This window comes from Hirundo rustica, chromosome 3, assembly GCF_015227805.2.
Source record: "Hirundo rustica isolate bHirRus1 chromosome 3, bHirRus1.pri.v3, whole genome shotgun sequence".
Taxonomy (NCBI): domain Eukaryota; kingdom Metazoa; phylum Chordata; class Aves; order Passeriformes; family Hirundinidae; genus Hirundo; species Hirundo rustica.
The window spans coordinates 55676789-55690040 of NC_053452.1; the positions used below are offsets into that span (position 1 = coordinate 55676789).

Genomic DNA, 13252 nt, shown 5'->3' on the forward strand with positions numbered 1-13252 from the left:
CCGCGCGCGGAGCCAGGTAAGGCGTTGGGACAGCCGCATGCGCGGCGCGCGCCGCCCCTTCCCCTTCCGGGTTGGCGCCCGCTGCGCCCCGTAAGGAGCCGCGGCGCTGCGGGGCCTCTGCTCCGAGCGTCCCTGTCCGCTGGGAGAGGCGGGGAGAGAGAAAGCGCCCGCAGCAGCGGCGCTCCCGGCCTGGCCCAGCCCAGCCGAGCCCGGTGCGTGCGGCGGCGCCGCCCCGGCCCGTCCCTGCGCTGGACCGTCCCTAGCCGCGCTAAGGACGTGTGCGCCTGCGCAGTCCGGTGGCGCCGCAGGAACACGCGCCGGCCGCGGTGTTCCGGCCCTTCTTAGGGACGTCCGAACTAAACACGTTCTGTCTTTACACGGTGCCGTGAAGTCATTCTGCTTACTGATTCTTCCCTAAAGTAATGAAAGGTTGACATTGAGTAATTGTGAGAGGGCTTTATTTTACCTGAGACTTTGACACGTGTGCAAAATGGCACTTGCCCAAATACCCCGATTTCGTGCCTAGCATGAACATTGCATCTAGAAGTCAAAGCAGTATGTTTGGCGTTTAGTCCTCCTGTAATGATCCGTGAATCACGCCTTGGTTTGTAAGCTTATTAGCCGTTTTAATATTGGTTATAATTCGTTGTGTATAATAGAATAATCTTTTCGGTGTCTCTCTAGCAGGAAGGAGTGAGTTGTGCCTTATGGCTGCTCCAGGAAAGGTGGCAGCTTTCCGTCTGCCTCCCCTACCAACTATTGGAGAGATTATTAAACTCTTTCGCCTTAAAGCACTGAAGCAGCTTTCCCAGAACTTTCTACTGGATTTGCGATTAACAGGTTAAATATTTTATTCTAATATATTTAGCTGACATAGAACATGTATCCCAGTTTTGTCAGGTTCCAGAGTACAGCTAAGGAGATGATGTTTGCATGGTAGTGTTTGTCAGACTAACGGCAGCTCAATGGTAAACATTTATAATAAAGACCTCTTTTAAAACTAGTTTTAGGTTAGGTTAATTGCTTTTACTTACTCCTCAAAAATAGGTTTCTTTATAAATTGAAGTGCAATTTTTTAGATAGAAGCTATAGTCTTATATCAAATGTGGATTATTTACTGAAATGCGAACATTTAAACCAAAGCAGTTCTTGTATAACTTGGGTACTATTTTGGTTTGTAAGCTTGATTTAAAAATTAGCATTTTATTCTGTATTGTAGAAAGTATGTTAAACATCGTGCAATTTAGAGTTTGCTATGTGCTGTAGATAGGAGAGTCATTTGTCTCAGTTTATCAGAAGTGTAGCTTTTTTGAATCAGTTGCATTGTTCTGAACCATTCATTTTTTTCCAGCTTTGTGTCAGCAGTGGGTGACAAAGCTGGCACCGTTCTGTCAGTCAGGGGTGGGTGTCTCCACTGGCATAGTGGTGGCTGGATTTTACATTAACAAAAGCAGTACAGTTTCACGTAGCTAATGATTAGATTTTGTTTGAAGATTTGGGTTGATAAAAATTTAGAACATGAAAGTCAGTTCCACTTCCTGAACAACCAGACTCTTAACCCCGGAATAAAAATGTTTGCGTGCCTTTAGTAGAGCTTTACATGTAGACAGGTCTTTGGGTTTTTTTGTTGCATACGTAAGAGATCATGGAGTGAGCAGCATAATTTCTGTCAGTATCTTCTCTGCATGCTTCCCAAGGATCCCTTTGTTTCATTAGCTACATTTTCTAATCTGCCTTTTTTTGTGTCTTTCTAATACTTTCTAATGCTGTATCATTTCACTGATGTATGAGTGTTCCTTCCTCGCCTTTCAACTGCCCTGTTTTCTGTAACTACCAGTTGCCTGTGTTCCAGCTCTTCATTTCGTCCAGTTTCTCCCTCATAAAATTGCTCTGTACATCATATAATCTTCATAGAGCTTTACTGTAGCTTTCTTCTTAAATTGCCTTGAAATAGAGGTGCTGTAGTGAAATACCTTTAGAAGGACAAGTAGTGAGACTTTAGGATGTCCAACACAAGTGCTTGCTTGCAGCACGATACTGCTAGTGTACAGATGAGTGATATTCTCTTTTTATTTGATTCTGTAATGAGCGCAATAAATACTAAAGACATAAAACTAAAAATGGCTTTTTTTAAAATAGCTCAGTAGATCTTGTAGTATGGAAGAAATCTGAATCCTGTGCAGTCTGGCAGGCGTGTGGTGATTTAACTGGGATGTGTCACTGTTTATGTCTGTTCAGAGATAAGCATGCTTGTGCTTGTGTAACAGTAAACAATGAGGTTATCTTGGTGAGCTGGATCTCCTGGAAAATAAAGGCTTAGTGTGTTCTTTGTGTCTTGCAGACAAGATAGTGAAACAGGCTGGCGAGCTGAAAAATGCTCATGTTTGCGAAGTGGGCCCTGGGCCAGGAGGAATTACCAGATCCATTCTCAGTGCTGGTGTTGAACAACTCCTTTTAATTGAAAAAGATGCTCGATTTATTCCAGGATTGCAGGTACCAACTGGAGAATAATTTATGTACATGTAACCACAGCGTTGAATAAGAACACTCTGAGAACTTAGAGAGATTCCAGGTGTCTTGTTGGGATCTCTGCACCGAAAAATAGGTTTGGTTTTGTGGCAGAAACCAGAGCTATAATTTGCTTGAAGATAAATATACACAATATTGCAATTCATCGTTCTTGCTTTCTCATAGGCTCTTTAGGACCTTATCCTACAAATGAATTACTGCCAAGGCTTGTTGGTTTGTTGTTTTGTTTTGGTTTTTTTTCAGGCTGAGACATTTTAGGTGCATTTCATCATGGTGGTGAAATTGTAATTTGAACGCTTAAGTTAATGTCCTTATGTATTGTCTTATATTTCATTTTAATCCTAATCCTTTATGAAATTGGGAAGGTGTATCTCCAGTTTGTGCGCTCAATGTGGGTTAATATCCAGGTAGGGAAGAATAAAGCAAGCATCTATTTTACATTTTCAAAAAAACACACTTAGGATTTTCTTCCTTTCTTTTAAAGATGGTATAAGTTTAAGAGTCGTCGTGGCATTTTCAAATGCTATCTACTTGTGTTGCTGGGTATTTATGGAATTTGGCTGTATAAATCCAGCAAGAAAAACAGAGTCCAAAAATCTTAAAACTTGACTCTATAATCTCAAATTAGAGCAATTCAAGGGACTTTCCTTAAATTTCTTTCAGTAAATCAGCAGTGAAAATAAATAGGTAGTTCACTTGAGAACTGCTGCTATCTCTTTATATGATAAAAGTAATGTAAGGTATGAATGAAACTGCCCATATCCTGAAACCTGAATGTGCATGCAATTATGTCTTTGTGGGGTTAGCCATTAATAATGTATAATATGCCATCTTTGACTTATGAAATGTGAAACCTTCATGTTTTCACTTGAGTGAGGGCAATCAGCATTTTTGTTTTAGATTTTGAGAACTGGTTTGGGACTGGAGAGAATTTGAGGTTAAATGACACTTGTTTTAGTTAAGAGAGCTTTTTAAGTACTTGGATTTTTTTTCTGATCTTCCAAAATGCGTCCACTGCAATAGATTTATCTGAATAAAAGTATACTTCTCAGCATCTAAAATGAGCTTTCGCTATGTAATTATCTTTACTGTTCAAGTGACATAATGTTAGTCATTATTTTTAATTGCCAGTCTCCTCACAGTAGAAGTGAATGTCTGAATGAGGTTATTGAACATAGAGGTGGTGTAACTCAGTACCAGTGGATGTGAATGAACAAGAAATGTGTTGCATCTGTTAGTGTTCAGTTTGGTAATGCTTTTTTTCCACACAAATAAGAAGATACGTAACAGTGAATCTTTATTTTCTAATAATGTGGGTTGTAATAATTTTTCTGGTTTCCCAAGCAAACTGTGAAAACTCATGCTCATAAAAGAGCTGAGATTTGAATAAGGGAAAATGTCAGAGATTAAAATAACAATTGAGGACTATTACATGAAAATGTCTGTTAGTTACTTTTAAAACTGCTGATGTAAAGCATACAGCATTTTTCATTTACTGTTTTTCAAGCTGTGGTCTGTCTCTCACAAAATGGAAGTGGGGATTTTTTTTTACTGCAGAACTGAAATACACTGAAGAACATAGGTGTACAGAGTTAAAGTTTACACAAGCTGAGAGTCTGTCAGCTCTGTCTCAGTCTTAAAGAGTCCCAACCTCTCTATGCCATATTCCCTAATAGTTTTAGGCTGGAAACATTGATAAGGAGAGAAAGGGAGCAGGAGAATGTATTGAATATAAAATTATTCGAGGAACACTATTTCATGTTTTAAACTATGCCTCTTTTGCTTCCTTTGTGCCCTTTTGGTTGTGTGTGAAGAATGAGAGTATCTGTGTGATGGAACACTTGCCTGATGTCCTTGATGCACAGCAGCTCCTGGAGCTGTGTTGCTGCACACATTTACCCTTCAAATGAAAAAAGCTTCACTGAGTTTCCAAGTCTGTATTTTAAATTAGAAATATAAGACAATGATTTTCTGGTCACAAATGAAATGCAGTTCTCAGTTACGTAAAGTGTGTTACTCAGCAACCCCTGAACTCATCTTGTTAAGGAAACTGTTATTAGCAAATGACACTATTTTCTAACTTTATTAATCTTACATTATCTTTCATCCTGTTGGAGCATTTATAACAGCTTCAAAGAAAGGACTAACAAACCATGGCAGATTAGTGAATTTGTATGTCATATAATTGCTAGTGTAATGCTGAAAAGTCCATTAAGTGGTTTGGAGTTGAGGTTAGTTTTATTTTTTCTATTTGGAAATAATTGCACTTAAAACATGAAGGAACACTTTGTTAAGCTTTTATTGCTCTACATAAAACTTAGCTTTTTTGATACTTAAAACCCTTGAACTTTTTATCAAAAAAATTTCATGACAATGTTTTGTGAACAGTAGGAGAAAGCAGTATTGTCCTTTAGCTCAGAGAATACTGAAAGCTGTTTGTGCCCTGGAGCATATAAACATCATTCAGACTGAAAATGGGACTAACCATGATGAGCAGTTTATTTTGGTAGTCAGGCCACTGGCACTTAACTGTTTATGGATTTGGATTTCTGTGCAAAAGCAAAATTGTTCTTTAAGGCTTTTCTCATTATTCTTTTATAGGATCAATAAATATTGCCAAATGTCATCTTTGAAAAAGTCGCCACTGCTTTTGAATTGTGCTGTTTGTGTATGGTTTCATGGTGTAAGAGAAAAGATTAGTACAACACTAAAAAAGCTTAACTAATTTTGATTATGGGAACTGACACCAGAAATGAAAGAATTGGTTGTCAAACTGCAGCCAGCCCTGAGTTTGCGTATCAGCCTTTATTAAATACTAAATAAGTTGTGCAGGTGGCCTGCAGAAGCTGACAATGGAGATGATTTCGTAATGTCTAAAAAGATAGAAATTATTTTGAGATCTTACCTCCTGCTAGGTACTCATTCCCTCTTTTGATGGGACTCCTTGTTCTTTAGTGGCAGAACTGTAGACTATTACAGGGAATATTAAGAGAATCTCTTCCACATTTTTCATGTAAAAGGAAAAATTATTATTACTGCAGCCTTGTATCACATATGGCTGAAATGAGACAATAGGCCCTAAAGCTGTAGGGGAAACAATAAATAACATGAGCCCTTGTTTTCATAGGTAATTGATCCTTTCAAAACCTCCTGCTTTCATTATTACTTAAACCAAGTGAGCTCCTGCTTGTGGCCTGGGACTTGTTAATTGTTTTTGTTGAAGAGATTCTTAGCAGTCTTTTCTAGTTTGAATTGTCTATTAAGAATTTTACGTCTGTGAATAGTTAAGTGTTTACAGAATCACACATTAATCTATTTCTAGTGTTTGCTTTTTGAAAGTAAATAGTTACTAATAGTGTTCTCAGTTTTAACTCCTACTGTGCTTTGTGGAATATTGAAGATAGATACATAGCAATGGTTTCATTCCTGCTGTGGATGAAACTGGAAATCAGTTTGGTTAACTCTCACTGCTTGCTTGTTTATAAACAGATGCTATCTGAAGCAGCTCCAGGAAAAGTGCACATCGTTCATGGAGATATCCTGACTTATAAGATGGAGAAGGCTTTTCCAAAACACTTAAAAAGGAACTGGGAGGATGGTTAGTATTTGCATTTGGTTTATTTCGTTTTTTAGGGCTTCTGAGGTAGTCTTAAGTAGTGATAAAATTGAAGTTCACTCAGTGCAGGTGTTACTCCCTTCTGGTACATGTTGAAGATAAAAGGACAACTGTTTGTTTGGATTTTTTCCGCTAGAGAAAACAGAGAACTCTCTGCCTTCTCTAATACAAAACAGTGGAATTTGTGTGACATTGACCTTAAAGTGAGGAGCTTTGTAGTTATTAACCTTAGAGTGTCTTTACTATACAAGAATGACTTCTGGAAAGCATAAAAGGAGATCTAATAGCATACTTCCCGACTTCTTCCTCTTTTGGAAGAAGTCAGAAATCACCACTGCTGCTGTTCCACTGAAGAAATTTCTGTAACTTGCTTTGAAACTTTTGGAAAACTTGCCTTCCAGAATTTAGGTTTCTCATTGCTTTGGTTTAAGCTGGATGTCTTTGGCAAAAGTAGAATCTAATCAGGATTGTGGCTTTGGGTTTTTTTTTTTTTCTTTTTTAACCTGAGGTTGCAACAGGACATTATTTCACATCGCTTTCAAAACATGTCATATTATTAGCTAAATCAGAGATAACCTTCCGATCCCGTTTTCTAAATTTATTAATATGAGATAAAGACACTATTTGCAATGCCTGAAAAGCAGTAAAGTCCTTTCTGACTTAGGACATAAAAGACCATGGCACATTATGTTCACCTAGAAGAATTGTACGTTGTATTTGCCTCATTGCAAAAGGTAAGTGCTTCACAGAACAAACTATGATAAAATGTATGTGTGAGAGTGTAGTTTTAAAAGTTTAAAAATTTACCTTTCTTGAAGATACAATCACTGTTAGGTTTTGAGCTGACCAATTAGAGGCAAGATACATTTCTTCTTTGTTATTGCCATATGAAAATCTGAAAAGCTGGTGGGTTTCAAAAACCACCATCTCTGATAAATGTATAATGCCACAGATAGATTAGAAATATCACAGCCTAAAAAGTGCATGATAAGTAAGGTCTGCCAGAAAAACAGCTTGAATTTGGTATTGTCATCTCTTACTCATGTTATTAAATATTGTCATATCTAAGAAACAGCACACTGGCTTTTGGGTTTTGCCCACTTCTGTTGCACTCCTGCTTAGACTCTCTGCTCCTGAAATACCTGTGTTGTGTTTTACAACACACACAGATACTGACATGATCCATAACATCAGCAGGTATCGCTTCTTATGGCTAAGTCTTGTACTTTATCACCTATTGATTTCAGAGGACTCTATACACAAGCAGAGCTCTGTGCAGTGTGAGTTAGGTGGTTGTTTTGAGGCTTGTAAGGACTCAGTAAAATGCCTCTGGGAGGGTGTGCTGGACAGAAGTATTAGTATGGCTATTTACTCTGTACCTAACAGTCATAGTTTGAAATCACAGGAACACTCTTGTGGTTTTGCTGTTCTAGGATAGCTTAGCTGGGATTTACTCATCAGCTGAAAATCATCTGAAGGCTGCTGATTTATTCAGATGTAAATGGGAGCCAAGCCTAACCATTTCTTTCCAAGTAAATACTGAGAATAGTACACAGTTTTGTCAGTGTAAGATGAGTATAAATGGACAGGCATCACTTTGGTGTAGCATGATGAAAATTGTTTCTGTATTTTAAGTCTAGGTTGATAGGCACGTATTTTTCTTGCGTTTTATTTCTTGGCAAAATCTTACGCAAAACGTTTTCAAAGCTGTTTTTCTTCTGTCAAATGTCAACAGAACCACCAAATATACATATCATTGGGAATCTGCCCTTCAGTGTTTCAACTCCTCTAATCATCAGATGGCTTGAGAATGTTTCGAAAAGGGATGGACCTTTTATTTATGGCAGGACACAGATGACGCTGACTTTTCAAAAGGAAGTTGGGGAGGTAAAATTTTGGCATTTTTCCAATATTGTACAGGTGCTAAATTGAACAAAAAATTGTTTATATGCAATCTTTTGTTTAATACTACAAACCCAGTCTTTGGTGACTTTGAAAAGAAAGGAAAAGCTTAGTTCAGTTTTTAGTTTATGTGGCTGTAAATTACGAATTTTGATGAGTTAATTATCTGCTCTGATCCTCTCACAAGCATGTAATTTTTTTTCAATGTCTTATGCAGGGTTATATTTCATTGAGGTACTCTATCTGTTCTTTTCTGAAGTCTGATTTCTTTAACATGAATAGATTGCACAGCACTCTTCTGGTTTTAGATATGTTTATTCTCTCACAGTCATTTGTGCCATGTGTCATTAAGTCTGCTTTTCCTTACCTTTCATTCATCTCAAGAAATACACATATTTATTTTCTTTGTCCTCTTTATTAAAAATAATTTTTAAGAAACACCTTCCTTAAAATAAGGGAAAATGGAAGGTTAGCATTATTTCCAGTTGTGATTAAGCACTTAAAACACAGGGGGTGTTTGTCAAGACCTTGGAAATTGGCACTGGCTTTCTTGAATGAGACTTCATATCAGAATTATTAATGTATTCTGCCATTCTTGTGTGTGTAAAAAGGCCTTAATTGACTTCTGTTACCTCAAGTTCTAGAGAAAATTGATATTTTACTTTGTATTAATAGTTAGTTTCTCAAAGAAGGCCAGACTGATCTGCAGTGTAGTGGTGTTAATGCCAGATCAGTTGATCTTATGTAGGCTTACTCGACAGTGCTTTCAGGCTTAACAGTTTGTTTCTATTGACATTGCATGAAACATATAAACCATAGAGAATGGGAAGCTTTTTTGCTTTGCAGTTATGGAAGCAGTCTGGCTTTTAACAAGCATCTCACTTGCATTTATAAAGAAAAAAAGGAGTTGCACATCGGCCTGAAAATAGAATTTCCATCTTACTACTCCAGTGTTTGTAACTGCCGTGTTTTGTCTGAGCAGCCTCAGTGTGTATGGTGTTTTAATTTTAATCCTTCAAAGTAAAAATTTGAATAGGAAAATTTTGCTTTCTTTTTTTTCTCTGTGAATATTAGTAATAATTATATATGCAAGTGGAATGTCTGCTGTGATTTTTTGAGTCAAAGAAAACCACATTGTGCTGTCATTGCCCTAGCCTTGCAATCAGGACTGAAGAAGTATTTCCAGTTGGTGGCTCTAGAGTACACTAGGAACAAAGATTTGGTATGAGATAAACCAGATTTCTTAATTCAGTTCTGGGCTCGTTTGGTTTTAGGCATTACAGAATCCAGATCTGTTTCCCAGAAGGACTTCATGTCATGTGAGATTAGGCCTTGTTGCAAAGTATGGTTAATGGGCTGTGATGTAAAATGCAGAGTGATGATAGTTTTGTGACAGCAAAAATTCACCTAACACTGTGTGGGAGCGCTCTGTACTTTATATTGCTGCATATGTCATTGGTGCCATGCAGGTTACAGTTCTTCTGCACCCAGCATAGCTCAATTCAGTGCAAAATACCACTCACTCTTAAGCTCTTGTACTTAAAACCCTGACGAGTTAGAAACGCTAGGAAATGGAATATGTTGTTCAAGGTCGTGCAGTGAATCAGTGTTAATTGTTGTTGAGTTTACATTCTGAGATCTCTTGATTCTTGTTCAACACAATTTAAACACGGGCCTTCCTCCAAAGACAAAATTGTTCATGGTTTTTGGTTTGCATTTCCATTATTGGTTTGATACTATGAAAAGAAATAGTTTTAAAGATACTGTTTTATTTTATGATTAGGAGAAAGAACAGTAATTAGGCTCTGTGTCTTTTCTCCTGACCCTCTGGAGTTGCTTAAGGTAACCACTGTAAATTGACGTGTACAGGCATATTCGGTGTCTGGAAAGAGAGAGCAGTGTAATGCAGATAATTGTGAGTTGCTGCTGATATTTTGTGTATCTCTGGATTTATAGTCCTGCTTGGGGAATTTCCTATACTAAAAAATTAGATGTTTTCCCTGGATATTTCTAAGCTAAGAGCCTAAATATCAAGGGAAGTCTGTGTACATATCACAAGCTCAGCAAAAGCATAACATGCATCATGGAATGGAGTGATGTGCTTTATAATTAGGATAACTTGATGTTAACAGTAATAAAGTGAAGCAATGTGCTCTTTTATTTATGGTCAAACTTTGTTTTGCCAGTAAAACAGGGAAGTGAATACCTTTGCCTGTCTTGCAGGTTGTGTTTTCTCACTTTTCTGTTTTCTTGTAGCACAGCAATGTTGGTGTGAGTAATGTCACTATTCACCTACTACTGCAGCCCACTCTGTTCTGATATGATATAAATTGATTAAATCTGATGAGAACCAGCAGTTACTTTATATGTGGAATCTGAGGCCTGTTAGGGAGGATAAGGCCAAATATCCACAGGAGTAAAAATAGCACTTTTGGGTGTCAAGCAGATAATTTTCTTTCTCTGTAGTTTAAATTTGTAAAATTGTTATTCACTTTGTGGGTAAGAACTTTTGCTTTGCCCCAAATTCTTCAGTGCTTCATCTCAAATCTGTTACCTAGGCCAGGTTCTTCCAGCCTGCTTACTCTAAAGTTGATCCTCTAACAGGGGAGGATCATGTTGCTATAGAACAAGGAGTAAAGGGTTTAAACCAAAAGAGGGTAGACTTAGATATAAGGAAAAAATAATTTACAGTGAGGGTAGTGAAAGATACAGCACTTGGGTTACTACACTAACCCAAGAGATGGGTTAGATGCCCTATCCCTGGAAACCTATAAGGTCAGGCAGGGCAGGTCCCTGAGCAAGCTGACCTCGCTGCACACGTCCCTGCCCATGGCTGCGGGTTTGACTGGCTGATCTGTGTATGGGTGCTGTACCCAGGTAGGTTCCTGCTGCTGTGGTTGAAGTGGCTTAGGATGCTACTATCCAGATGTTAAATTACCCCTTCTGTAATTGAGGTGCAGGAACTCACTGCCTGAGACTTGCTGATGGTTTCTGGGAGAAGATAGTTTGTTTGAATTGGCGCTGTAGGTATTGCTACAAGTGTTGCCATTTAGGTCACTTTCATTTCCGCTGCAGAGGTTAAGGAAGTGCGTGTCAGATTGCATTGTTAGACTTTGCAGTCTGGGTTTTTTTTAGAGAATAAGAATTTCCTCTGACACAATAGTGTAGGTAGCTTTAAATGCTGGCATAGACAAATTAGTGAGCGTTCTTTCCAAAGAGTTGTTGAAAAGTATTTATTTGCTCCATGCTGAACTGCCTTTTGGAAGAGTTGTTTGAAAAAATGTAGAACTTCGGCAACAGGCTTAGTTTTTAGTTTTCAAGGATAAATTTAATGAGCATGGCAGCATTTCATGAGTAGGCTTTTCATATGGAACTGCATGTTGTACAAATATTACCAGATAGGCAAATTGAGGTTTAGTTTTTTATTTTTTTATTGAGGTGGTGGTAAATAAGAACAGGAATCATCATGATTCTGTTTTTGCATAAGTTAGTGAAATGACTTCTGTAGTTTGGAACTTGGTTTACAAGATGCTTTGTATGTTTAAAATTTTGGGGGCAAGTAAAACACAATAAAATGTGTTTCTTGCCAGATCACAAAAGTGTAGGAAACATCTGTCCAAGCTACTGTTGTATTAAAAAAAAAAAAAAAAAAATCATAGGAAAATCAGAGAATACTTAAATTGAGTTTTAAGTATTTAATGCTCTCACTGTTAGGCATTCTAAATTTATGTAAAATAGACACAGCTTCCTTGCAAATATTCTAAGTGTAGACCAGTTAATTATGAAGAACTTTTGGTTTCTAGCTGATTCTTGAGTTTACAGAGCTTTGTTTAATCTTGAAGAATAAAAAAAGTAGTAATATTTTGTACAAAAACAGTGGAAGGAAATGATTGTGAGAGTACTGTCAGGTTTGTTTTGAATCCTGCAGTCAGAATAGTTTTCATTTTCTCTTGTAACCGTACAAAATTCTTTTGACATGCATTTAGATCTGCAGAATTTCTAGGAGTTCCTTTTCATGTGCATTTGATTGAAGGACTGACGTAAATCAGTGTGGTCTCGTAGTGAAATTCTGCTATATTGAAGACGAAAATTCTAGATGAACTAGGCATATAATTTAATACAAGTAATGATTAACTGGTGGTTTTTTCTTAAATTTAATTATACTGAAAATCAAGCTTTAATATAACTGATCACTTGATCAATTCAGTATCACTGATGTTCATGTTTTAATTTTCCCATAGAGACTTACAGCTAATCCAGGAAGCAACCAACGCAGCAGACTGTCCATCATGGCTCAGCATCTCTGCGCTGTGGAAAACTGTTTTGTAATTCCAGGTGAAGCCTTTGTTCCAAAGCCAGAGGTAGATTTTCCTGTATTTATTTGTGATTGTTGTTAATATGTCAGTCAAGCAATGTATCTTATTTTCACTAAGGAACATTGGTGGCTGCTCTATTTAAACATCTCCATATTACAAAATGGAATGGTGTGAAATTCTGTAAATGAAGCATGATTACTCTGAGAAAGTGCTTTTTCTTTTTTTTTTTGTTCCTCAGAACTTGGCTTTGACCTTCAAACCTATCTGCAAGGTCAGCATACTTCTTTGGGTGTTCTGTAGAGGGATATTAGGATTTAATGGCAGGATAGTCTTCTAGGTTTGGAGTATTTTTGGAAAGCCTGCTGTTTTACCGTTGATATTTATAAACAGTTTGGGAACTGTGCCTTAAGAGTTTGATGGGTCTATTGAAAGACTGTGATAAGAAAGGCTTTTCATTTGTCACCTTTGTCAAACATCTCTAATTTTACCATGTCTATAATCTTTATGTTTCACCCCAGTCATCTTTAGCATATTTTACTCCCTCCTATTTGCTACAGCACTTTTTCACCTATATCCCACTAATTGCTTAAAAAAGTAACAATCTTTTCTCCCTCTTATATGTTCTTGAGTGAGTTGAGAAAATCTCTTTGTTATCCTCTTACCTACTGCCATGCCACAGGTTTTTATTAATAGCCATTATGAGTACAGGAATCAAAAATTAAAAAATAAATCAGTATTTTGGACAAGAAGCATGTTTTGGTTTGATTTGAACTTTTTTGTAAAAGTTTGTGTCTGACTTTAGGTGACATCTGTGTCACTGAATGCATGTGGAAATCATAGGCTTGTAGAAATATTTGGGCTGGAAGGCAAGTCATTTAGTACCATTCCC

At 37.4% G+C, this 13252-nt stretch overlaps 1 protein-coding gene across 11 annotated transcripts in view; it reads left to right on the forward strand.

Moving 5' to 3' along the window:
• TFB1M (transcription factor B1, mitochondrial) overlaps positions 1–13252 on the forward strand; it is a 26932-nt gene continuing 13680 nt past the window's right edge. Inside the window, exons 1-6 of one of the 11 annotated variants that reach the window (XM_040058888.1) lie at positions 1–16; positions 685–840; positions 2342–2493; positions 6019–6127; positions 7881–8032; positions 12289–12408. In XM_040058888.1, the coding sequence (XP_039914822.1) occupies positions 708–840; positions 2342–2493; positions 6019–6127; positions 7881–8032; positions 12289–12408 (666 nt within the window). In that variant the 5' untranslated portion in view covers positions 1–16; positions 685–707. The other 10 variants (XM_040058882.2, XM_040058886.2, XM_040058885.2 and 7 more) reach the window with 10 other exon arrangements.